At 56.9% G+C, this 26,383-nt stretch overlaps 1 protein-coding gene and 1 long non-coding RNA gene across 3 annotated transcripts in view; one reads left to right on the forward strand and one right to left on the reverse strand.

The window, feature by feature from the left end:
- Positions 1 to 15,058, forward strand: part of ADAMTS7 (ADAM metallopeptidase with thrombospondin type 1 motif 7) — a 53,470-nt gene extending 38,412 nt beyond the window's left edge. The window contains exons 20-24 of one of the 2 annotated variants that reach the window (XM_054836251.1): positions 663 to 815; positions 1,456 to 1,629; positions 2,191 to 2,337; positions 2,571 to 2,730; positions 13,217 to 15,058. In XM_054836251.1, the coding sequence (XP_054692226.1) occupies positions 663 to 815; positions 1,456 to 1,629; positions 2,191 to 2,337; positions 2,571 to 2,730; positions 13,217 to 13,389 (807 nt within the window). In that variant the 3' untranslated portion in view covers positions 13,390 to 15,058. Of the gene's footprint in view, positions 1 to 662; positions 816 to 1,455; positions 1,630 to 2,190; positions 2,338 to 2,570; positions 2,731 to 5,587; positions 6,811 to 13,216 lie in introns of those variants that run through there. The other variant, XM_054836252.1, reaches the window with a different exon arrangement.
- An 8,163-nt stretch (positions 15,059 to 23,221) lies between these two features.
- On the reverse strand, positions 23,222 to 24,126 carry LOC129210517 (uncharacterized). The gene is made up of 3 exons (XR_008578555.1): positions 23,805 to 24,126; positions 23,546 to 23,680; positions 23,222 to 23,347 (listed from the first exon to the last, which is right to left on the reverse strand). It is a non-coding gene; the product is annotated as an uncharacterized LOC129210517 (long non-coding RNA).
- Positions 24,127 to 26,383: the final 2,257 nt, after the last annotated feature.

The following is a 26,383-nucleotide window of genomic DNA, read 5'->3' on the forward strand; positions in this document are numbered from 1 at the left end:
TAACACTGACAGAGGAGGGGACAGGCAGTGCTGGGAAAGAAGGGCATGAAACGGAGCTTTCTGAGACAGCAGTCAGACGTTGAAGCCGTTAGTGCTAATTAAGAGAGACCTCGCAATAAAAAAAGCTGAAGGCACCCCCAGCTGCAGAGATCCCCGGCGCTGCCCCGTTTCCCACCGAGCTGTGGGCAGCCGTGGCCGGGACGCTGGCACAGGGCGATGGCCATCGGTGCCGGGGCCGCGGCATGAGAATCCTCCCGGAAGCCACAAGCTACACCGGGAGAGAAGGGCCAGTTCCAGGCAGGAGCGGCTGCAGGGGCTGCGGAGGAGCCAGGGCTGCCTGATGTGGGACTGGTTGGAGAGGAGCCGCTCGCCATGGGGAGTTCTCCGTGGGGCTGGGTCCCCTGCCAGGCGGTGCTGAGCACAGCCTCGGGGAAAGCTCCTCTCCCCGCATCATCCCGCAGCCCTGCCTCCGCACGTCTGTTTTCCTGACACCCCTCCCCATGCGCTCAGAGCCGAGTCCCCGGGGACCTTTCTGCTGGGCCACCGGGCTCCGTCCTTGGCCAGAGCCAGCCAGGGACCCGCGGCATCAGGGGGACGAGGGGACAGCCCCGCCGGGGCCGGCCGGGGAGGAGCGGAGCAGGAATCCGCCTCGTGTGTTGCAGTGCTCGGCCACCTGCGGCGTGGGCGCGATCTGGAGGACCGTGCGCTGCAGCACCGGCAGCGACGACGGCTGCGCCGCTGCGAACAAACCCGTCCCTGCTCGGAGGTGTTCCCTGAGACCGTGTTCGTCGTGGCGCGTGGGGAACTGGAGTAAGGTAAACGGGCGCGCAGCCGGTAGGGAGGGTCCCGAAAAATCCCCAGGAAAATGAAGGCGGGTGGTGCCCGCGCTGTGGCTGGGGGGTGACCCGCTCTCAGGGCGTGCTCTTGCCCGTGGCTCAGGGAGGCAGAGGGTAAAGGCTTGCGCTTGCCACGGGGTTTAAACTACTCCACCCCACAATAATAATTTCATTTTTCCAGCTCTTGGGCTGGTTAAAAAGCCAGGAATTTGCAAAAGCGAAATGAAGAGAGGTTTGAAAGTCTCTGGAAAACTTTCTTGCCGACCTGCGCTACCGGGCGGTGTTTGCAGCTGGGTGAAGCCAGTAGGTTCAGTGGTGGGAACGACCCGCCTTGCTCTGGGTGGGCACCAGCTCTGGGCTGCGCAGCTGGGAAATGGCAGTTGAAGGAAAAACTTGGTTTCCATTACAACTGGAAGCCGATATTGCAACCGAGGGACGGTTGTGACAGATTCAGAGCTGCGTGGGACTAGAGGAGGAGGTGACAAGAGGTTGAGTATCATCAGCTCAATCCTGCCCAAGGCAGAGCGTGTCTTTGGGGTCACCTCTCTTTGCCAGAAGGATCCCCCCTTCCCCGGCCCCTGCCACCCTTCCCTGGCGTGATGCTCGTGTCGTTTCCCAGTGCTCCAGGAGCTGCGGCGGGGGGATGAAGGTTCGGGACGTGCATTGCATCGACACCAGAGACCAGAGGCTCTTACGGCCCTTCCACTGCCAGGCTGTCCTCTACAAACCGCCGGCACAGCTCCCCTGCCAGAGCACGCCGTGCCTGGACTGGTACACGTCCTCCTGGAGAGAGGTAGGGGCTGCTGGGGAGGGGGAACGCTCGACGCCCGAGCATCGCAGCAGGGCTCCGACCCTGGCTGGGCACACGCAGCGTGCGTGCCTGTGACGGGGTGTTTCACACCCGCGTAATCTTTCCTCTCTGTCCCTGGAAGCCCGTTCGGCCAGCACTCGGCGTTTGTTTGCCCGGAGCTGGGCAAGCGTGTGGCTGGGGGGCCGAGCTGCCTGCAGCGACGTGCTTCGCTGGAGCCCCCCATCGCTGCCGGCGGGCGGGCAGCGCGCTCAGCCTGCCTCTTCACACGCCTCCCGCATTTGAGCAGATATTTGCAGCGGGTCTGCTGGATCCTCCTGCCTCTGGGAATCTCCCAGCCAGTTTCAAGCACCGAGAAGGAAACCACCCGCTAATGGCAGGGGTAGCTGCGAAGCGGGGGCTCCGCCTGGGAAGCAGGTTTTGCGTGTCCTCGTGCATTCGTAGGGTGGGTTTGCAGTGTATTTCCTCAAGGCACCAACGCACGGGGCCTGTCTGCCTCTCCGTTGCGCCGCTGGCTTCCCCTTTCGATGCCTTGTGTCTCGGCAGTGCTCAGAGTCGTGCGGCGGCGGGGAGCAGGAGCGGCTGGTGACGTGCCCGGAGCTGGGCCGCTGCGAGGAGGCACTACGGCCCAACGCCACCCGGCCCTGCAACACGCACCCCTGCACCACCTGGGTGGTGGGCTCCTGGGGAGAGGTGAGCGGGCGCGGGCGGGAGCGCGCCGCTCCTTTCCACGGGGCTTCTGCACAAAATGCAAGGGATGGCGGGGGAAAAACCCAACCCTCAAAACCAAACTGGGGGCTACTGCAATAAAAACCTCCCGGGGTCTGGCGCTACCGGCATAGCGCAGCGTTGGGGGGTGGCTCTGTGGGGCGCGGGGACGGGTGTTCCCCCCACCCCGGGCTGACGGGGCTGCCCCGCTCCCGCAGTGCACGGCTCCCTGCGGCGGGGGCATCCAGCGGCGCCAGGTCAAGTGCATCAACACCAAGACGGGGCTGGCCGAGGAGGACAGCAGCCTCTGCGACCACGAGCCCTGGCCTGAGAGCACCCAGAAGTGCAACCCGCAGGACTGCGAGAGCTCCGAGTCGGGTAAGCGACCGTCCTGCCCCTCCTGAAAGCTGAATGTTTTGTCCTCAGTGGTTACGCTCCCCGAGAGCCTGTGCGCGCTGTTTGGGGCTCACGCTGCGTTTGGAGGACATGGCAATAATTGTGGAGATCGGTGTGAAAACCACCCAGCTCTCAGTTAAGGAATATTACCTGCAGAGCGGGCGGCTCCTCCATCATCAGTTTTATGGAGGAGTGATGCATCACCCTCCATCGCCATCCTCTGCCGTGGTTGGAGACACTTTCCCATTGCACAGCGCTGGTCAGGGCTGACGCAGCGACCCCCGGTTAGAGACTGGGGTGCGCGCGGTTCTGCCACGGGTTGCGGGTCGCAATGCGAGGAGGCGCAGCACCGTGTCGCCGGGCGTGCTGTGCACTAGGGGGGTTTGAATGGCACCGTGTGGGGGGGCGCGGGGGGCGTGCTGCGCACCGCCGCGTGGTCTGCTTGGTCTCTGCGGAGCTGCGCCGTCAAAGAAAGAAAAGGACTTGTAAGAACGTGACCCGTTTCTGGGTCCAGTAACTGGAGATGTTTTTTCTAACCGAGTTTAGACACAATCTTTATTTTTCTTGTCCCCACCTTTCACTTCTTGGTCCCCCCGGATAGTCTGGAGTTGGGCGCCAGCAATAACTGGCCGTGCTGAAAGACAAGTTACACTCAATTAATTTTTCCGGGGCAGGTCGTGCCCCGCACTCTCCCAGCTGGCCGGCGGCGCGACGCTGTCCTGCTCCCGGGAAGGGACCCCGGGAAGGGCCGTGCGGCCGGCGCCGGCACAGCAGCGCCCGGGGTGGGACGGGCTGGGTGCCAGGGGCAAGCCGGGGGTTCGGGCACGGGGAAGGGCGATGGGCGCGTGGTGCTGGCGGCGCTGCCGAACTGGGAGCTGGCGCCGGCTGCAGCGAGGGGAGTGATGGGGGAGGAAGGACAAACCAGTCAGCCCGCTAAAAAGCACTGCGTCTGCGGGAAGATGGAGGGGGCGTTTTATACACGAGTTGTGTAAGGCTGGCCTGGCTAATCGATGATTAAGTGGGAGTGTTATAATCTCCTATAAACGTCCAGAGCATTCGGCTCTCAAGGGGCCGGGTGTGGTTTTACTGGCACAGACGCGAGCTGGGATGTGCTCGTCGGAGGCAGCAGCATCGCCCAGCAAAGGGACCACCGGCACCCGCCTGCGGGAGCACGCCGGGGGTGGCGTGGGGCGGAGGGACCTGGCTCAGCAATAAGGTGAAATTCAGAAAAGGAAGCCAGAAGGAAGCACCGAGCGATTAAGCTCTCTGACCATCAGAAAGCTGTTTAGTGACAAAATCCCAGGACACAAAACTTCTGAAGCAAGCCTGGGCTCACCCTAGAAAGCCAGGTAAAAGAGCAGTTCCCAGCGTCTTTGGGTATGTCTGAGCAGATGCTCCAGCGAGTCAATCCTGTTTTAACCTGAGCCCTGCAGCGTGTCCTCCAGCTTCAGTCGCCTGCCCCGGCTGCGGCTGCGGTGCTCGGCCGTGCCGCAGGCACTCGCTCAGCTTCTCCTCTCACCTTCGCTCGGAGAGCTGCATCCCACGGCACCAGGCAGCTCCCTGGAAAGCAGAAATCTGTGGGCTGCGAGGGTTAACGGCACTGAAAGGAGAAGCAATAGAATGAGGGGATCAGGTGTCATTCATATTAGCATGTTAATGATTAATTGACCTTATCTTTTTCATGTGCTTGGACAAAAAAAAAAATCCTTTTTGTCTGCCCAGAGAAACGTTAGAGCCTCAGGAGGTTTACTGAACCGGGAGAGGGCTGCGAGCCGGAGCGGGACGGGCAGGAGGGCAGCGGGCGGCCGGTGCCCAGGGTGCCTCGTCCCCCGCCCCGTGCCGGTCCCCCTTGGCAGCCTGGGACACCCGTTCTCATGCTTTCAGCTATTGGTGTTTGTCCTGCGGCCAGCCGCGTTCCTCCTCACGCCCGGTCTGGGGAGGGCAGGAGCACTGGCTTTGATTAACCGGCATTTGGAGGCTGTGACCGCTGGCCGTTGGGATGCTTTTAGCCACTAAATCCTCCTTTCTGGTGGCCGCGCGACCTTCCTGCATTTGCGAGTCTGTTGGGCAGTTCAGCATTTAGGAAATAATTAGTCAGGCTTCTTCAAGAAGTGATGTGTGATTCCGGCTATTTTTGTCAAGGGAAAATTTCCGTGCCGGGCTTGGTGATGAGAGCCGTGAAGCTGCGCGGCGTAGCCAAGGTTGTACCAGAATAAACGCTTAGATGTGTAGGAAGCCCGCAAATAAATGTTAAAATCCTGGATTAAAAATGACATAAATGCTCTGGCTGTAGCCCAGGGCAGGAAACGCCTCTTGGAAATACAAACATTTCCTGCCAAACCATGAAGGGGAACAAAACTTTCACATGGCAGGAAATCACAGATGTGTAAATCCGCAGGCAGAGGCTCCCAGAGAAGGCATGAACGTAAACTCCAGCCCTTTCCTGTGTTTTAAAGGATCTTTACTCCACGAGATTAATGCAGGCTGGAGTGATTCATGTGTTTACGTTAGAAGCACAAGGAGCCTCTGTCCGTCTCCTCCAACATGAAGTGCATGGAGACCAGAAAAATCACGTCTTGCCTTTGTGAGCGGTCGTGTTCTTGCTGGACGCAAAAATGCAAATAACCCCGGTAGAGTTTCAATGTTAAAACCATTATCAGATGAATTTTTAACAGAGGTGGAACAGATTAAGCATAAACAAACATCTCACTGGCAATCAGCTCTCTTCAATTAAAGGAGGGCAGAATTAATTAGAACCAGAACCCTGTTCTGTTGCCAGGTTATAAATTAATTGATGATTACACAGAGGTTATTTTTAAATGTGCCTGTTGTTTTACAGCTGCATCCAGCTCTGAGCGGAGAAGATAGGTTGGCCGTGTCCTTAGATGGCTCCCAGGGAGCATCGGAGCCCGTCGGGCGCCCAGATGCCTCCGTGCGATGCCCCAGCCAGGCTGGGGACATTTATCTTACTCCGTGCTGAGACGAGGAACTCCGACAAATGCAACTCCAAGCTGCGTGGAGGCTGAGCGCCATCGCTCTCACCCACGCCGGCGGCAGCCGGGAAAGCCCTGCGGCTCCTCGCTGGCGTCCGGGGAGGTGAGGAGGACATCCCCGTCCTGCCAGCAGGGTCTGGGCGATAGGAGCGGGAAGAGATTTGCTGGGGGCTGCCGGGGAGCTAAGAGCAGCCTCTGGCTCCGCAGAGCCTGGTGCCCTCTGGTTTCCACCCCTGCCTAGCGCCGAGCCCGAGCCGTGCTCTCACAGCCACGCCAGCCGCTCTTGTCACCGGATCACTTCTTGTAGCCCAGAAAGCTGGACAGAAACCCGCGCAGCGTGTTTATTGCTGTGTTTAAGTATTACACTTTGGTTTGTGGCCGTCTTGGAGCAGCAGGTCCCACCTGAGAGCTCGGGGACACCAGCGCCGGTTTAGCCAGCAGGTCAGGGTTGCTTTGTGTTGGAGGAGGACGCCAATGGGCGAACCGAGCAAAAGTCACCCCCCTGCTGCAAACGTAGTGGCTGTGCCTGAACGGTGGCTTTTGGCCAGACCTCGTCAGTGATGGGTGAGGCAACCCTGAATGCGGGCAGCCCACGGGATGCTCATCGTGGTAAATACCCTAACGTGAATAGTTTTCCTTGTGCCTCTTTCTCCGGATCCGATACTGGGTGGGTGTGCAAGTTCCCCAGATTCACACCAAGCTGGTGATGGGTCTGGTTCTTTGCTCTGGCCGAGGCGCTTTAGCAAACGCGACTGTTCCCCACAAGTGTCTCAGGCTTTAAATGCCAGCGAGGGAAAGGAATTAAGGTAAAGCGTTCAGCTGGCCCAGGGACAAATCTGCATAAACCGGCCACGGGTACAGTTTCTCTGGGAACGGGACAAAGGTTTCCAGCCAGCGGGAAGGGATGGAGCGGGATGGAGCTCAGCCAGCACAGGGAACCGTGTTTGGTGGGGCGAGAGGGGCGATGCCTCGGGGGGGACCGAGGGGTAGAGCCCCCCCTGCACCAGGGCCGTGCTGGGGCAGATCCCAGAGTGGTCGGCACCCTCTTCTCCTGCTGCCGTTTGCAGCGCTCCGGGCTCATTATCCAGGGTCTGGTTGTATTTCTGGTTGCCTCAAGATTAATTGGCAATTAAATGTTATATTCCTTCTTGCTTTGAGTAGGGAAATGGAATTATTCATGGTGCTGCACGTAGCTGAATTTGTCCGCAAGGGATACACACTAGAAATAATTGCAGCAAATTCCAATTTTCTCTGTCATTTGAGCATGTAAATCTGTACGCAAGTGGCAAGACAGGGAGGTGCTGCTAGGCGAGTCATTAAGTGCCCTTTATTCGCTGCTAATTAACACAGCTGCCAATGCAAAATGGGTGCTTGGGAAAGGATTCCCCGTTTTTATTAAATGTGGGTGAAATGAATGTTACGCACTTTAACCTTACGGAGCCACAGGCTCTCAATGGCACGGGCTGGCAGAGGCCGTTCAGGCGTCCCCGTGTTGGCCCTTCCTCCTGAGCGGGTCGATGCGACCGCCAGGTCCGAGCAGTGACGGGGCCGTGCACGTCCCCTGCAACGTCCCCTGCAATGCGCCCGGGTGCCGACACAGCCCGGCCAACCCACACCGAGTCTGCACAGGGGCTCCCACGAAAACCTGGGCAGCGGGAGAAAAACCCGTAAGAACCGCCGGGCAGGTGGAGCAGAAAGGCACGTTTCCTCGCCCCATGAGAACAGCGGGGTTTCCTTGTTGCGGTGCTGCACGCTTGTGGTGTGAATGACCTTGGCTGGACTAGCCGTGGTGGAGATGCTTCTCCTCCGGCTGTGGGAGATGCTTCTTCTCCAGCGGTGGGAGATGTTTCTCCTCCGGCTGTGGGAGATGTTTCTCCTCCGGCTGTGGGAGATGCTTCTCCTCCGGCTGTGAGAGATGCTGCTTCTCCAGCGGTGGGAGATGTTTCTCCTCCAGCGGTGGGAGATGTTTCTCCTCCAGAGGTGGGAGATGTTTCTCCTCCGGCTGTGGGAGATGCTGCTTCTCCAGCGGTGGGAGATGTTTCTCCTCCCTTCTTCTTGGCAACTGCTTTAAGTTTTAGAAAGCATAAATCGCGATGGACCTCAGCGGCCAGTGCAAGCAATTAGGAGGGTACAGCAATCTGCTGCTCGTCTGCCTTGGGTGTGGGCGTGCAGGCTCGGGGCACCCTGTGCGGGCACCCAAGGGACCCGGCAGCTGCAGCCTGGGCATCTCTGCCAGGAGCCTCTTGCCACCATCTCCATAAGGGCCTGGCAGGGAGGAGGCAAAGCCTAATCCCAACGACAAAATATTAACCCTTACTTAACCTTTTTAAAAACTCTTCAGAATACATCAAAGACATATTTTTCCATGCAGAAGAAAGACCTTCAGCAGAGAGGGTCTTGGCCTTGGAGTGCTAAAAATGGGGAAAGCAAGGACAAAAAATGCAGAAAGGTGCTTCACCCATGGCTGGAGGGAGACCGGTGCTCGGCCATGCAGTCGTGCGCGGGGGGGTCCTGCCTGGATTCGGTTGCCCTCTGTGTTGAAATGGAGGAGGGCTCAGCGCTGCCGCCAAGCACCATTACCCTGCCTAAGCTTCCTGGTAAGAAAAGGCCAAACAAGCAAAGACTGGGCTGTGGCACGGCTGTCTGCTCAAGCCCGAGTGCTCCTCGCAGGGTTGGCTGTGGGAACCGCCGGACACGGCGCGTTTAAAGCGGTTTTGGGTTTTGGAGAGGAAGGCAGGGGTCATGTTCAGCGACTCGTTTCAGCAGAGGCGGCTTTTTCTCCCCCTCCCTGCGCTCGTGAGAAGGAAGGGGAAGACGAGGCAGAGCGTAGGGAGAGTCCTGGCTCTGCCGCAGCTCTTCGGAAATGAGAATTTCTCTGTGTGGGATCCAGAGACTCTGAAAAATGGATAATCCCTCTGAACCTCTTAGAGAGCACCGGCATTTTCCTCCCTCTGGTCTCTAATTCCCAGGCTGGATGCTCAGGGGCGTCAACGGAGCTGCGTGACGGTGCTGGGGCTGAGCGAGACATTTCGGGAGCAGCAGGCTGAGACCTGAAAACTGGTGGGTTTTAGTGCTTTTCCCCCAGTTTTCCACGCTGCGGCCATGTCGGTGCCTGCCTGCGCAGGCAAACCTGGCAGCGGAGCACACACCGCGTCCATGTTGAGCAGCCGCCGTGGCTCCGGCGCTGCCCGCGATGGAACGCACTGCCTTCGCCAGTGCTCGTTCCCGGGGGAGCGCACCGCGCACCCCGGAGCAGGACCCTGGGATAATGCTCGTTAAATTCGGCACTGGCTCTGAGAGCATCCCGAAGGCCAGAGGTCAGCGGCTTAATTCTCTGGTTTTGCTAGCTCAGCTCTAAGCTCAACCTTTCCTTGTTTTTACAAAACCTGTTCCAGGAAGTTTATTTTTCCCAAGCATAAAAGTAAATGCTTAGGTCTGTATGGCAGAAGCTTAAATGAAATTTAAAGCGACTTCCACGCCAACTTAAAAAAACAACCCCAAAAAGTGGGGGTTTTCAGTTTCTAATGTGCTGACTTAGCCTGGATTTTAAAAGCCCTGCTTTAAGCTATTTCTTTAGACTAAAATTTGGCATAGTTTTGAACACTGGAGCAAATGAAGTGTTAGGATTATAAAAAAAAAAATTGTTAATAGAAAAAAATAACAGTAAAGGGATTAAATGAAAATTGGGTCAATTCTGTAGGGACCCTCTCTGAAGAGCTGACAAATTAAGTGCTTATTACAGCTTCCTCTGCCCAAGACCAAATTCCAGGGAGGAATCACGAGCTCAGCCAAGATTTTCAGACCTGAGCTCGACCCCGCGCACGCATCCACGCTGAGACGCTACATCAGCCCGAAGCATGGCCCGGTCTGGAAAAATGATGAGCGCTCAACGACTCCCATTGACTTCATTTTATTGCAATGCTTTGGGAAGCCGGAGTCCCGTCGCGGGGTGTCACGGAAGGTCAGCAGAGTGCTGCGGCGATGCCTCCAGCCAAGGGCGCTGGCTCTTCTCCCCGCTCAGCCCAGCCCAGCCCAGCCGTGACTCCGCAGCGGGCTCGTACCTTTGCAGATAACGCGCAGTACAAAGAGAAATAACTCCCAGCAGGAGACCGATGGGCTTATTTATGCCTGGGGTCGGCTCTGGGTAGTGCAGGTATGGGAATTTCCCACCAGCGCCCAGGGTGTCGACCGTTGGAAAGGGATCGGGAAAGAGCTCAACCTTCACATCTGGGTGGAAAGCCACCTTCAGGAGAGGCTCCAGAAGCCTAGCCTTTACAGCTCTTTCACGAGAAGGCAGGAGGCAACTTGGTTGCGATCCATAAATAGCTTTCTAGGAAGAGCGTTGCGATAAGCAGAGGGCTCGTGAACAGAAACAAGCCCAGCAAGGCGCAGCGGCAGCACGCTAAAAATACCGAGGTGCTCGGCGGGGGTCTGCCTCAGCACAGCATCCCCCAGGAGCATCGCCCCGGGACTGCAGCGCTGACCCTCCGAAACGCGGGTGACATTCCCATCCATCCATCCATCTGGTATTTTTAGCTGAGTGGTTCTACACGCCTTGGAGTTTTTACTGCTGTTACACTTGTTCCGTGCAATGCCGTGAGTAATTAACCCCCCAGAGCACGCCAGCCCCGTCTGTGCCTGCCGGGAGCCATCGCTGTGTTCTCCATCTCTCCTACTCAGTATCGCTTCCAAAACCGGCAACTTACACACCACGAGTTTATAAATCCCACAGGACGCGTGTGTTGGGCAGGTGGGGGTACCCAGCGGTCGTGCCCCGGGGAACAGTCAGTGATCACCGAATCGTGCACGAGGGGAGAGGAGGCTGAGATGAGCATGCTGAGCCGGAGCTAAACCAGTGTGTTTTAAGGCACGGCTCAGCTGGTGCACCCCGGTATTGCCGTCGCCAGCCGTTGGGGGCAGGAGAGGGGGTTCCCCAGGCTGACACGCGCTCAGGTGTTTCGCCCTCGTCGCACACCCCAGAGGTGTTCCAGGATCCCTGCTTGAGACAGCCCTGTCCTGTGCCGACGGGAACACGTGTATTGCCGTGCTCGAGTGTCCTGATGCGAAAGGGCCTGGGGGTTCAGGGGATGCCGTGGGGAGCCGCAGGGCTGCTCCCGGGGAATCCCATCCCCGAGACCCCGATGGAGCATCGCACGAGCAAACGCTTCCCTCTTCCCCGCCGGCTCTGGTGCTCTCGCACGGTGTGGCTGCTCACAGCGGGTCTGGGGACGTGCGCTGCTCCCGGCCCGGCCCTCTCTGGGCTTCACAGCAATTTCTCGTCCGCTCTGCTCAACCAGCAGGAAAAACCTGCATCACCCCCCCACACACACATCCAGGGGGTCGGACCAAACCCCCAGCCCGGGAGTGTGATACGGGGCCAGGCTCACCAGCAGGTCAAGGGAGGGGATTCTCCCACTCTGCTCCGCTCTGGTGAGAAAGCTGGAGAGGGGCTGGAGAGGGAAATCCTTCCCTGTGAGGGTGCTGAGGCCCTGGCACAGGGTGCCCAGAGAAGCTGTGGCTGCCCCTGGCTCCCTGGCAGGGTTCAAGGCCAGGTTGGATGGGGCTTTGGGCAACCTGGGCTAGTGGAGGGTGTCCCTGCCCGTGGCAGGGGTGGCACTGGGTGGGCTGGGAGGTCCCTTCCAACCAAACCAGTCTGGGATTCCCCGATTCCATGATCCAGCACTCGGTCCCAGTCCATCAGCAGCCGTTGGGTCCGACAGCGCGGGCAGGCAGCAGCTTCTGTGTGAAACGGTTTGTTCAGAGACGCTGTTGCTGGGCAGACATAGCCGTTGCTCCAGAGGAAGGGAGGAAATGCCTCTACTGACACAGAAAATACATTTTAGAGCAGTATAGTGACCTCCTTACTGACGGGCTGGAGGGGGACGAGGGCTGTGATTGAAATCCCAAACTGGGGGAAAAGTCTCTGTTCTGCATCTGTTGCGTCCTTTGCATTAACCGCTGCGGGTCGGCTCGTCCCGGCGGGAATCGGGGCAGCAGCCTTTCCCTGAGCAAAGCTTCTGTGTGCAGAGGGGACATGGTGAGGGGCAATGGTCAGCGAGAGCTCCCCCGGCTCAGTCCCGGTGTTTCCCCAGCAGAAAAGTGTCCTGAGAAAGAGAAAAGCCCCTTTTCTTGCCCCATTTCTGTGTCTGCTCAGCACGGTCTCGGGCAGAGGGTGCCCCGGGGAGAGGCAGCGGAGGGGACCGGGGGTGACAGCCCTGCGCGTCTGCCCCGGGCAGCATCGACTCTGCCCTTCTTCAGAGAAGAGCCGTCATTTATTTTAATCGCTTTTACAGAGGTAAAATTAGACAGAGCTGATGGGATTTAAATGAGTCTCACACAGCTGGGCGATCGCTGGAGGCTCAATGAGGCGCACGCACGTTTCGATATGAAGTAGAAAAGGAAGAAATTAAAAATGAAAGCAAACCAACTATATATGCTTATCAACAGGTAAACCGTGTGTATTTGGTGATGGGTCTCTGCCGCTGTAACTAAGCCGAGCTGCAGCCTGTTTGAGCCCGGTCTGGCGGGCGATGGAGCCGGGATTTCTGCTGCCGGCGCAGGGGAGGGCTGTCCCCTCCTCGCCCCATCCCGCGGGATGCACGGCACCGTGGTTTGCGTGCGGTGGCAGGCGTGAGGGTGTTTCGGGGTGGTGGGATGTTTCGCCCTATCGCACCCCAAGGGCAAGGTCTCTCTGGGGCAGCGCTTGCATCTCCCCCCCGCCCCGCTGTGAACCCGAGCGCTGGACCAAACGCCCCGACGTGGCGCTCCCGGCCCCGGAGAGGGATTTGTGATTTCCAGACTGTTTGCAGAGAGGAAACAGTTTCTGCAAACAGTTTGCTCAGCCTGCGAGTGACTCAGCCGGGGCGGCCGGGCTGCGACCCGTGGCCATCACGGCCGCCGCTGCAGCTGGCCCGGGCGCTGCCCCCCCAGCGGGGCTGGGTGCTGGCACTGGAGCAGCGGTTCCCAAGACAAAGCCCGTCCTCGAAGCATCACCAATGTTGTTTTGAGGTTTGTGAGACACCTGCAGGAAGCGAACCGGATGATGCGGGTTCTCGAAATAATCTAAACACTAGGCAAAGAAAAATTAATTATCACCTTTCTGCCGCCTTCTGCCGGCATTGTGGGGACGGTCTGGGCACTGGGAGGAGATGGCATCGGGGGGAGGTTTGTCGCCTCTCCCAGGCCTCCAGCACGGACCCTCCCCCCCCGGGGAGCGAGTCCTGGGCTCAGCCCCGCTCCCCCACGTGGTTTCTCTTCCCTGGGAAGATGCTGCAGAACTGTAGACAACAGCAGAGGTGTTATTTCCGCTGGCAATTAGAAGTAACGAGGATGCTCGGTAGCCAGTTGAGGGTGGGCTCCGCATTTGCTGAGGTCTGGCTTTGCCAACCGCGCGCCAATTCTCTCATCAAACGCCTGATAACCGCACCGGTGACACCGGCAATAACGCTGACCTTGCCCTCTCGCCTCCCCTCCAGGCTTCGTCTGCGAGCGCGACCGCTTGACGTTCGGCTTCTGCCAGACCCTGCGGGTCCTGGGAAGGTGCCACCTCCCGACGGTCCACCTCCAGTGCTGCCGAAGCTGCCGCCAGCACGGGCACCGCACGGCGTCTGACCGGGACCGCGGGGACGAGCGGGCCTCCCGGAGGTGACAGGACCGTCCCCGAGGGCGAGAAGCGCCAGGACCCACGGCGGCTCCCAGAGCGGCGGAGGAGGGAGCTGGGTCACAGCCAGGACTTGCGGCTCCGCTTCGTCCCGCGGCAGCGCCGGACGGTGCCGCCCGTGAGCCGCGCGGTGCTCTTTCAAAACACGGGGAAGGCTTGATTTCTTTTATTTGTGCTACACTATAACGGTGCTCAAACCATCGGTCTGAAAAATAAGGTCTGGCGTGGGCAGGGTGTGCAGGTCCTGCCGGTCCCATGGGAGATGCCAGGGCAGCCGGGACCCTTCACTGGGGTCACGCTGCCGCTGTGCGACCGGCAGGGAAACCTTTTGGGGAAGGGAAATCGAAAGCAGCAATAATTCGGGGGGAGACCTCTCAGAAATGCTTATGGTGCTATCATTTGACATTTTCAGCCTCTTGATGGTGTTGGCAGGCCAGCACGAAACTCTTGACCTGTATTATTATTTTTATATACACCAAGTGAGCATCTAGCGTTCCACCAGTACAGCCGACCGTTCCGATTAGTTGTTTCTTTCCTTAAGGGACTTGAAGCTGGCAACCCATTTTTGTAATTTTCATTAAAATGTTTACGCGCTGAAGCTAAACGGCGGTAATTTAAGAAATGGAGAGAGGGCAGAGGAATAAAGTATCGGCTTCAGTTACCCCCCAAGTCGTGGGCTCGCAGCGTGTGCAGAGGCTCCGTGCCCTCGCCTCCCCGCTGCTGGCGTCCTCTGCCAAAGCCGTTGCCCGCATGACGCTGGGGCGGAGGGGATGTCAGGGCCACCAAGGCACGAGCGAAATGGTACCTCGGGTTTGGAGCCCAGCACTGCATTCCCTTGCGTGTGTTTGTGAAGGAGAGGGAAAACTGCTCTGGCCCCGGCGGTGAGCAGCATCCCCTTCGCTGCATCCTTCCTCGGGAGCAGCAAAGTATTTACGCACCTGGATTTCTGTATGCAGTTACGGCGTAGCAGTTTAATGGTTGGTTAAGGTGTTTTTCTGTGTTCTTACAAGCTAAAAACCCTTTTTTTCCTGCTTATATAGATTCACCTCTGTTAAGGTTAGTTGATTCTTTTAACTAGCGTATCCGATATTGTACGAGGAGCGGCACTCGGCCGGCACAGCCCTTACCGCCCGGCCCGGGGGTGTCGTATGTTAATCCCCCCCCCGTCTTAGGGAGGATTTGCTCTTAGGTTGGTCCCCAGAGGAGGGTCAGGAGCATTTCGGTAGGAATTCTTTTCCGTATTACTCTTCAGGTGATTGAGGGTGCCCAAAAACTGGGGGACCGTGAAGGCAACCCTACTTGCATTGAACAAAGACAGGCTGGAGCCCAGCCCCGGCCGTGCCGCGCAATGCGGTCACACAGTTCCTTCTTCACCTGCGCTGTCGGGAGCAACGTCCACCCCCAGAACAAGGGAAATTCCTGCCTGTAATTTGTATGTAAAACACAAGCCGTGATTTCACTATTTGTGTTTCATTCCTTTCCGACGTGGTGTAAATTTTTTTTGTTTCAAGAGCCTGTGGTCAGTCCTGCGTCCCTTCTCCGCGGCACCATCCGTCCCGTGCTTTCGTCACACTCCCAGGTTTTGCTAAGGGATAGACGCTAAATGTGTTGGGGCTTAACGGCCGTAGCTTGTGAGTGTGTTAAATTAAACAGTTACTGAAGGAAATGGAAGGGTTTCATATTTTCTCTTCCCCTTGGGGAATTTCGAGGGATTTTTCACTGAAAACACAGTTAAGTGGAGACAGTTTAGGTACTGGCAGCAGCGGGGGGGGGGTGAATACTCTCTCAGCTGCAGCAGAAAGGGGCGATCAGTTTGCATCTGAACGTCACTCAAGGCTGCCCTTTGCAGCTGGGATTCGTGTGACTGGAACGCGAGCTGGGCTGCCGGCAGCCCGCTGGTGAGCCGCAGGTCGAAAGGCTTCAGCCTCTGCGGCGCGGAGGTGCCAGCACCGGTCACATCCTGGCAGTGGTGACCCAGCCTGGCCAGCCTCTGCCACCGTCCCTGCCCACGCGTGGGGGCACGGTCGGGACGAGGGCGCGGGATAATCCGTCCCGCGGGACACCCAGCCAAACCCATTGCACCGTCTGGGCACCGGTGTCGGGAACGCCGGAGAAGCGATTGCAGCCGAGGGGAAGACCGTAACAGCAGCTGCTGTTTGGTAAATGCTTCAGCCTGGCCAAACGCAAACCTTGGGGTTTCCGCTGATGAAATGAAATGGGCCCCAACTCAAAGGCACTGAGCGTCTGCGAGAGCTCTGCGTGCCGCATGCTGTGCTGTGCGGCACGCGGGTGTTCCTGTTAGCCCGGCGACGTGCCACGCACCCTCGCGTGGAGCCGGTCCCTGAGCACCCCCAGCCAGAGCAGATGCCCACCAGCACCGTTGTGTCCCTGCAGCCCCGACCGCGTCGGGTCCCTGCGGCACAGGGAACCGCAGCACCCAGGGCAGAGCTTTCTGTTTCAAGCCAGGGAGCTTTCTGTTTCAAGAAGGGCCAACCCCGACACGTCTGAAGCCTCGGGGTGTGCAGAGCAGAGGTGGGCGCCCCGGCTCTGCGATGGCTTTCAGCTGTCACAACACGGCGGCGGGGCCGGGGCGTGCTTCTGGGGAGGGCTGAGCAGAGCCAGTTCCCAAGCATTCAGACCGGGAGCAGCAGGAATTAATGTAAACCGAAAGCGTGGCCAGCCCCCGAGCCCAAGGGCTCCAAACCGCGGAGGTTTCTGGTGGGCGCTGAGGCTGGAGGAGTTTGTATCGCGGCGTGGGGATCTCTACTGGAAGGGCATTTCATCTGATTTTTAGCCACATAATGAGCCAGGCCTCCTGCAAGCACATAAATTGCATTGTAAGTAATAATCACGCTGGTTTTGCTTAAATACCTGCAACATTTTCTTTCAGTGAGACACCCACAGCTTGGAAAATGGACTGCAACTGTAAGTGAAAAACTGTCCAGAATTGGTGCAGGTCTGACTCTCTGGTCCTGCCGTTGTGAGCTCTGACACGTGATGGCAGAATCTGCTTTAAGCCATGGGACGCAGGAGCACGGGTGTGCAGAGCTCCTCGCTTCCTCTCACAGCAAAGCCAGACCCTTCCAGGAGCAGGTCTGGGCATTTACTGCTCGGCTTCGTTAGTATCCGCGTGTTCACCTGCTCCTTGTAACCCAGGAACTAACCAGAATTGCCTTTTTTTTCTTTTTTTTAAGGATGCTTTCATTAATGTGTTGACACGAGAAGCATGTTACTTTAGAAATAACGGCTGCAGCAGTGTGCGAAGGAAAGCAGGAAAGGAATGATGAATCAAAAGATGTTTGGACCATGCTTTTCCCTGTGGTATCTAAGGACGGTTGGCCAGGAAAGCAAGCTTATCTTTTTTGCTAGGTTAATTAGAGCAGCGTATGAAAGAGAAAAAGCCAGAATATGTCAGTGCCCAGCGCAGAGGTCCCCGAGCTCCACGGCCGCTGTCCTCCAGCCAGGCTCCGGCGGAGCAGAAGGAAGCCATCGTCTGCCGGCTTCCCTGCCGGCGATGCGCCGCTCACGCCGAGAACACGCGTGTGTTTGACCGGAGACGCCGGCAGAGCCTTCCCCTCCGAGCCTCCCCGAGAGCCCTGGCTACGACGGCGCAGACAGACGGAAAGCCCTAAATCACGCTTTTCACGAGCGATACAGGATGCGTGGTGACCGGCGGGCATTCCCTTTGTCATTCTAAGATACTTTTGGTTCATTACTTCAGAAAGCCCCCATTGAGGACCAGCGCTGCAAACCTCGCATGCTTCATTTGGCACACAGTAAAGGGGGGGATTCCCTCCCATTGTGAACCGTAGCGGCGGGGGGGGGGGGTTGAAGTCTCCCCGACCTTTGGCCGCTCGGTTTTACTTGGCCCAGTTAAAAACATTTGGTTTCTCTGCTAAGCTGTCGGAGGCAACAGGGAATTTTGTTCCTGCAGCCTGGTCACCTCCCAGCACCGGCTGGATGTCGGCACTGGGTTCACTGGAGCCGAGGGCTGGTTTTTAAGGCAGGAATGTACATTTACACAAATGTAGGCGAGCTTAATTACAACAGCAACCGATACCGGCGCTATGTCTCCTCTCTCAAATGAGCTGTTCTTAAAATTTTGTGCCCTTGAAGAATCTTTTTGGGTGTGCGGTGTAGCCTGTGCCTCTCTCGGCAGGCAGCTCAGGCTGACGGAGACCTGCTGGCCCCCGTCTCTGCGCGTACACGTATCTAGGTACATACATATACCCACATACGGGTACACATTCAGCGAGACCCCTCGCTGTCACCACTGCAGGAGGGGCATCGAAAGCACGTGGGTGATGTTTCACAAGGTGAGCTCGGCTGGAGCCTCCCTGGGCTCCACGTGTCACAGCACCGGAGCAGGGGACCAGGGGCCGCCACCGAAAAAGAGCAGAAATCACCAGGACGTTGAGGATGGAGGAGAAAACTAGCCGCTTTGGGCAACACCGTGCAATGCGATACGCAGCACAGAGCTGCCGTTCCAAAAATTGCCGAAGAGGTTGCCCTCACCTTCGCGATTTCAGATTTATCCGCTCCACCGTTCCCAAACTGCGCTGGGGGTCGGGCCGAGCTGCTTTAGTAAACAAATGCAGACGTGGGCCGTGCGAGCCGTGCAAGCCGTGCGAGCCGTGCGAGCCATCCTTCGTGCAAGCCGTCCTTCGTGCAAGCCGTCCTTTGTGCAAGCCGTCCTTTGTGCAAGCCGTCCTTTCCCCGTGCCCCCAGGGCACCTCGCTGACCCAGCCCCCCCATACAGACACTCCTAAGTATTTTTTTCCTATATTTTCCACAGAGGAAACAGAACAAACAATACACTTTTAAAAGAGGATTTTAGCTAAGTTTCCTGACATCTGTTGTAAGCTGCAGCTCGTCATTACTGAACAGGGAAAGAATTGCTCACAGGTTTCACTTGCCGGTTTTTGGACTAGCAGATGATAAATCCACAGAAGGCGGATTTGGGACAATGGAGAACCCTCACGTGGTGCAGGCTTCACTCTCAAGATACTGTGGATGAAGTTAATTTGAAAAGTAATTTGGTTCTGGAGCCAACCAACCCTAAAGTGCAGGTTTCAGATGCTCTGCTGAGCGGTTTGGTAGCTGGAGGCTGTTTGAGCAGCCCGGGATGCTCAGGGGCTGCACAGGCAGCTCAGACCAAACCAGAAGACAATTTAAGTTTAGTGTAAATACTGGGTGAATTAAGGCCCTTAGCCAGGCCACTTGCTCCTTCAGAGTAATATTTAAACCTGGTCAGTTGACTATTTACATTACAGAAATACTGACTTTAATGAAAGACATTTCCTCCCAAATTTTGCTGTTTGCAGCCTGCAGCTGCAGCTCCTGTTCAAACCGTCCTGACGTCCACGAAACTGAACTTCCAAAAGACTTTGCCTGGGTTTTTTCAGGACCAATTGTAAATATAAAACCTCCCTGAAAATTTTTCTGTTTCTCCGTAGGCTTTCAGTTTATGCTTTCATTTATAAACATCCGACTTTGCTACAGGTCAGCCATGCAAACCATGGCCATCCAGACAGCCTCGAGGCTGGCCATGCTCAGCCCTGGGGAGGCACCAGCGTCCACACCTCGTCTCCCACCTCCATCCAGCATCTTCTCAATAGCCTTTTCTCACCCCCCTTTATCAGAGGTAGGATTAAATCGGCCATCACCACGCCGCATCCATCAGGGGAGCTGGATCCAGCCCAGTTTCTGGAGACAGATGGCAGGCGTGGTTTCAGAAAACGTTTTTCAGGATGCGAGAGCTCCCTTTTAGTGGGCAACAAAGAACGTGGGAAAGAACCGGGCTAGGATCCAGCGGGAAATTTGTGAAGAAGGCTTGTGACTATAAAAGGAGACCGAGGGTGGTTGGTGTTAAACCAGGGGAAGATGAAAGGAGGGTGGTCGGACCAAACACCCTGCCCTGCAGCTGCAAAGTCTGCATCGTTACTCGCCCCAGTGTTTTGGGCTCTTTGGGCAAGGCTTGTGCCCGTGCGGGGGTGGTGGGACAGGGGACAGGAGAGAATTAGAAAGGCAAGTGCCAAGCAGAACTCTTAGACGTAGCTAAAATAACGAGGCCTTCTAAAAGAAGCTGAGCCCAAGGTCTTGTCCGTCAGCACGGCTCAGTCGAAGGAAACAGCTCGCAGATGTTCATCACTGGAAACTGGTGCTGAGCTCGGCCAGCTCCGCCGGGAAGGCTTCCCCAAGCGAGGGAAGACCTGGAAAACCAAATGAGATGGGGACCTGCTGAAACTGAAGCTCTGGGGACACACCGACCGTCCTGGTGTCTGCAGCCTGGGCGGCGGGGAGAGGCTGCGGGGCCAGGGCAGGTGCTCAGCATTGGCATCGGCATTGCGATGGTGGGAAGGGGCGTTGGGCGCTCCCCGGCCCCGCAGCCAGCACCGGGATTGGGTAGGGCTGTCCTGCAGGGCTGCTTCTTCCAGGGGAAAGGAAGGAACGGGAGTGTTTTAAACAGACACCTCAGCTGGGTGCCGGGGAGATGGGTGACTGGGAGATGGGTGACTGGGAGATGGGCGACTGGGATATGGGTGACTGGGAGATGGGTGGCCAGGAGATGGGTGACTGGGAGATGGGTGGCCAGGAGATGAGTGACTGGGAGATGAGTGACCAGGAGATGAGTGACTGGGAGATGGGCGACTGGGAGATGGGTGACCAGGAGATGGGTGACTGGGAGATGAGTGACCAGGAGATGAGTGACTGGGAGATGAGTGACCAGGAGATGGGTGACTGGGAGATGGGTGGCTGGGAGATGGGTGACTGGGAGATGAGTGACCAGGAGATGGGTGACTGGGATATGGGTGACCAGGAGATGGGTGACTGGGAGATGGGTGACTGGGAGATGGGTGACTGGGATATGGGTGACCAGGAGATGGGTGACTGGGAGATGGGTGGCCAGGAGATGAGTGACTGGGAGATGAGTGACCAGGAGATGGGTGACCGGGAGATGGGCGGCCAGGAGATGGGTGACCGGGAGATGGGCGGCCAGGAGATGGGTGACTGGGAGATGAGTGACCAGGAGATGGGTGACTGGGAGATGGGCAACCGGGAGATGAGTGACCAGGAGATGGGTGCTCGGGAGATGGGTGACCAGCGGCAGCATCCCGGCACTCAGCAGCAGAATGGTGCTCACAAACACTTTGAGACTCCTCCTGATTGCAGCCCCGCAGAAGAACCTGCACAGGGGAGGTGTTAGGGCAGTAACCTGTAGCTCATGTTTTGCTGTTGCTTCTATTTATTCGTCGGGATCTCCCGAAAGCCTCTCTGAGAGGAGCTGGAGGCTTTTGGCTTCAGCTTAGAAACCAGACCTTGTGCCTCCCCCAGTCACCTCCAGAGCTGGAGACAGGAAGGAACTGAGAGCTCGTTAATTGGGAAGCAGCAGGCACTTTATGGAGGAGGTTGTTTGTGTCTCATTAACAATAACACTTAAAACGCTTCCGCATCCCGAGAAGCAGTTGGGTCACCCTGTCAGAGCACCTGTGTTTTGCAGGCTCTCAAATCTTGCCCAAGTACTTCTGCCCCGACCAGCTGATCTCAGCTGGAGCATTTTAATCCCCAAGAGCCAGAGGGGCCATCGGTCCTTCATCAGCTGCCAGCACCGGTGAGGGATGTGGTCCCACCGGTGACCCGAGCACGCGAGGAGGCAGCGAAGTCCAGACGGACCAGGAGTAGCTCACAACATCCGTCCGTGCCTCTTCAGCTAAGAATGAGAGACGTTTTTATTTTCTCTTGTTCTTAAAACCTCTAGTGCTGGTGCTACACGGAACGGTTTCACAAGCACAGCCTCGAGGGTCAGAAAAGCAAAGGCAGGACAGCAAGAAAAGGATTTGCAGAAATTAGCTGTTTTATCTTTTTTTTGGCTTTTATATGGCAGCTGATCGCTGTTGGCTGCTCGGGGTGTGAAGCTCAGACAGGAACAGCCATCATCCAACCACTTCGGGGTGCCGAACCCCGGCACCGCCAGCAAGCGCCCCAGCAGGTCCCGGCCGTGCCGGGGCTGCCCGTTGCAGGCAGCGGGTAGGCAGAGCAGCAGAAAACAGGAGGAGGAAAGCGAGGGGAGAGAAATCAGCTGCCTCGTTCCTTGGCCACATAGCTGGTACCACGGCATGCTTCGCTCACCCAGAGCAATCCCTTTTGTCAGGAAATTACCGCCGTTGAGAAGGAGGGGAGAAGGAGGGGGAGGGCCTGCCCAGCCCCAGCCAGAGCTGATGCAGCCACCGCTCGCCTCCATTTGTGCTTTAAGGAAAGCTCAGCGTGACTGGATGTAAATATTTAGAAAGGTCTATATGCTAAAAATACCTCTGTGCCTATATGCAACCGCTCCGTCACCATCTGTAGCGACTAATAGTGACGCCCCCACGTAAAGTTTTCACAAACGAGCCCCATGATCCATTTATACAGCCCGGCTGCCCTCAAGGTGAGGTGAGACCTCCCGGGTGTAAGCAGTAAGAGAGGAAGCGAACAGTCCCTTTACCTCACGGCTTACACCTCACTTGCAAGGGCTTGCAGCCCGGTGATCTGGGATGGGAAACGATTTCAAATCTGCTACGTCCTGCCCGGAAAAACAGAAGCTGCTATAAATCCCTTTGCGTGCAAAAGGAGCCCAGGAAAAGGGCAAAAGGATGATACTGGCTTTTTGTGGAGGAATTGGAGAGGGGGAATGGCCTGCTCCGTGCTTGTGCTGCGGTTTGAGGCTGTGCTGGGCAAGGCAGAGCCGCGGGGCAGGAGCTGGGCTCGGGAAGCTCCTCTCCTGCCGGGAGGGAGATCTGACGGATGGGGCCACACTAGCACCCCCCTGGCTGAGGTCCCCACGGCTCCACGCAGGGTTGGGGGGGCTGCTCTGCTCCCTTTCACATCCCTGCAGATGTTTCCCGGATTCCCTGAGCCTCCGGCAGAGGTTTAACCCCGGGTGCCCACGCTCCTGCCATGAAACGTGGCCGTGAGCGCAGAGAGCCAAAACCCGACAGAAACCATCGCGGCTCAGACCAGACACCGCCACGGTCGGCTCCTCCGCTTCCCAGCTTGTCCACAGCTTCTCCAGCAGACGCCCGGACCGCTCTCCAAACAGGAGACGTGAGCCTGGGGCCAGGTCGCTGCCCGGGAGCGGGGCAGCCCGGCGGGGACTCGGGAGAGCGTGCAGACCATGGAGCAGCGGGAGCCCAGGGATGCTCCTCACCCAGCAGACAATTACTGGTTGTGATATTGCTCTGTGGCCTGCTGGTGCCCTCTGCAGTTGTTTCTCCTTATTGTAAATGCAAAATATTATTAATACGAAGGGACAATTGTATTACTTGATGATAGCCAGTGAGGACAGGCGACACGTGCCTGTCTTCCCGGGTTTGGAGAAACGTCGCCTGGTCCTCGGGCACCTGATGTCCTGCCCGACACGACCCTCCTTGACCTGTTCCTCCACTCGCACGCAGCCGGTGTGACCTGCTCGCCGGGTGTTTCTCTGCCGCTGCATGGTACTGCTTCACCGACACGGTGACCCCAAAACCCCATGGCTGTGGTGGGAGCGCAGCGAAGCCTCTGCGCACCCCGGTCTGCGGGGCAGCAGCAGCAACGGGGATGGACAAAGCTCCAAACCCCAGTTTAGGTGGAAACGCTGAAAAGCGCAGCGGCTCTGGAGCCGCCTCCCCGTGCCCCCGGCAGCAACCCGTTCCCTGAGGAACTGGGACTATTCCTGGTGGCAGAGACCTGCTTTTGAGGTCAGGTGCGTTTTACCGAATTGCCACTCCGAAGAGGAACGTTAGCCTCCGTGCTAATGATCTGAAGGCACTGCAGAAACAGGGAGAGTCCTCGCACGGTCCTCAAAGCATCCTTTTCCCTGTCCACCAAGGGCAAAGCTGTTGTCTGAGCTGGGGACGCCTTCCTCTGGGTGTGTTGCAGAAGGCCCGTTTTTTGTTGGTTTGTGTCACCATTGCTCTCGATGAGGCTGGACGAAGAAGATGTAAAAGGCAGAATCAGGCTATTTCAGCAAAGAACAATTAACCTCATCTTATTTTGCAAAAGAGTGTGCTTTCTATATTTATTTTTTAAAAAAATCAAATCTAGAATAGAAGCTGTCTTCAGGGTTTGGGGGTTTTTAGTAGACATCTCAGAAGAACGGCTGAAGCCCCCCAACCCCACTAACCTTTCGGTGGTGCCACCTGAGGCTGTACACAGGCACCCAGCAAATTACCAAGCAACCCATCCGAGAAGAGGAGCTGCGTATCTCATGGTCGCAGTTTTTCACAAAGCCTCGTTGCTCCCAGCAGATATCTTCATTCTGAAAAGAAAATATCAACTCCCTCGTTGGAAAGCAAAAAAAAGCAAGTTCCAGGAAAACAGCTGACAGATAATGCCAGCTCACGCTGGCAGGTTCATTTCACACATCCCGGAAGGGTATTTACCTGCCTGTAGTAACCTCTTCCACGTTGTAACGCAGGACGCGTGGCCCTGCTGTGCCGACACAGTGATGCACGCTCGTTCCTTCCCTCGGGTTTCAGAAAGGCGGCCAAGCTGCCTGGGCGGCAACACACCCTCCGTGCAGGGGTGGGTTTTCCTCCTGGGAGAGAGGGAAGTTAAATCTAGTTCTAAGTTAAAACACAAGCTTGCTTTTCCTGAATTGCTTTTTTTCTGACCCAGGGTTAAGAGTTTGATAAAGCCCTTCCAGGTCTGACAGGCACAGGGGCAATCCCTGCCTGCGTCCTCTCCAATTCTCTCTTTTGGAGTTTGCTCACTTTTGGTCCACTGCAAATTCAGTCCTGAAGGAACCGTTTCCTAAGGCCTTGGTTGGACTAACTCGCTGCTGCATCCTCTGCCAGTGCCAGAAGGTCTCCTCACGTCCCTTGCTCAAGAGAGCCCGTCCCTGGCACCTCCAGGCCTGCTACACGAGCACGGCGGCGGCACAGGTCTGTGCTGGCGAGCGGTGGAACCCCGTGGGCATACGGCAAAGCCGTTACCAGACCCGACGTTACGTCTTCGAAGTTACGTTTTGCCGCGGCTACGTTTGCTGGCCTGGTTAGACCTCAGCTGTATGGTATTTCTAGAAAAATTGCATCTTTTGATCATCTGTCAAGCAAAACATAATCTGGGAAAATCCTTTTTAGTTATTTTAGTAATTTGAAATAGACCTCTGCCTCTCGAGAAGCTAAACAGGCTGCAGACGTCCCGCTTTGCACTTTATCTGGGAGGCACTAACACCAACAAACTGCCCTGCCTAATGCTCCGAAAGCCGCTGGCTCTTCAGAGCTGAAGATCTCCTCCGGGCAGGGGTTTCGTCCTCCTACAAAAGTAAAGCTGTTTTTTTAAAAACTCAGCTCACAAGCTCCGTCAATCACTGTGCCCAAGCAGGAGTTAGCAATTGCAACTGAAACACGAGCTGGTTCCCGCTTTTACGTAAAACTCTGGGAACCCAAATCCATCCCGCAGGGAAGCCGTAAGGGTTTGCTGGGCTCGTCTGGAGGCAAATAGCCCGCCGGGCCAGCAGCTTCGGGGGTGTCAAAAGCAGCTGAAACCAGCACTGCTGCTGGAGAAGTAAGGCTTTGAAGTCCCATATTGGCATTTAAAAATATTTTAGCCGTCTCTGGCCCGATACCTTTAGCAGCGTGGGGGCTACAGACGGGTTCCAAGGGCTTTTGTTCAGAGAGATCCAGAACAGCAGCCGGTCACCTCCCTCGACCTTTACGTGCAAATCTCACACTCACTTATCTTATTACAATCCAGAAGCCATTTAGTTAAATTAAAGGTTATTTGAAACGGGCTGAGACTCCAAAAGCATGACTTGGAGCATTTTTGTGTCGGATTGGGAAATGGAATAAGATAACCCTCTTGGGATTAAATTTCTAGAGAAATAAAGCGAATCATTGCCATTTCCCGCCCCAGAAAAGCTTTTTCCTTTTCCCAGGGTATTTCGGGTCTTTCTCATGGTGTTTTGAAGGATACACTTACATTTAAATTGGAACAAAGCTCGTGTAATTTGAGCAGAAATTACCCTCCTGGAGCCTGCTGAGTTTTGCAGGAGGCCTTGCCGTGGTCAATAGGCTTTAAGCACAGAACGGCACCGTAATTCTGCAACACGAACTGCCTGGGTACGGGCAGAGCCCTCCCTCCTGCACACAGCCCTTCATCCCTTGAAAACGAACTCAGCAGAAGCTTCCTCTGGGACATATCACCCGAATGAAAACCAATCTGTCAAACAGCTGTGTCCGGACCGTGGCAAACCCGAGCAGGGAATAGGAAAAGCAGTTGCACCTTTCAGGGCTGCCCTTAATCCCTTCCCAGGTGGGCGATGCCAGCCTCCCCCCCAGCCCTTGTGCCTTTCCCTCCGACACGGAGACACCACGTCCCTTGGCTCTGTCAGGTGGGTACTCCGGGACCTGTCAGGGACCTGCTGCTGATTTTGCAGGGAAGTCCGAAGATGGACCTTTACGGACATCAGCGTGATGAACCTGGTGCAAGGCTGGGGTGGGGTGGGATGGGGAAGGGGATGGGATGGGGAAGGGGATGGGGTGGGATGAAGATGGGGTGGGGATGGGATGGGGTGGGATGAGGATGTGAATGGGGGTGGGATGAGGATGGGGATGGGATGGGGAAGGGGATGGGGCGGGATGGGGCGGGATGGGGTGGGATGGGGTGGGGATGGGATGGGGAAGGGGATGGGGTGGGATGGGGAAGGGGATAGGGTGGGATGAAGATGGGGTGGGGATGGGGTGGGATGCAGCCCCTGTGCCCACCACCGTCGAAGCCCAGCGCACGTGCAGACAGCTGTGCGCAGCTGCTCTCCCACACCGTGGTGAGCCCCCTGCGAGGAGATGTCAGGGCTCATCCCAACCAGGGAATAAGCTCACCCGGTGCGTTCCGAGGAGCGTACAGCCCCAGCCACGTGGGCACGATTCAGCACTGGTGAGGAAACCTCTCTTCATCCTCCCACTCTGTGTAAAACCATTACTTTAGAGATACTTCCCTCCTGTAACTGTTTTCTGGGGGC

This window comes from Grus americana, chromosome 10 (genome assembly GCF_028858705.1).
Source record: "Grus americana isolate bGruAme1 chromosome 10, bGruAme1.mat, whole genome shotgun sequence".
In the NCBI taxonomy this organism is placed as follows: domain Eukaryota; kingdom Metazoa; phylum Chordata; class Aves; order Gruiformes; family Gruidae; genus Grus; species Grus americana.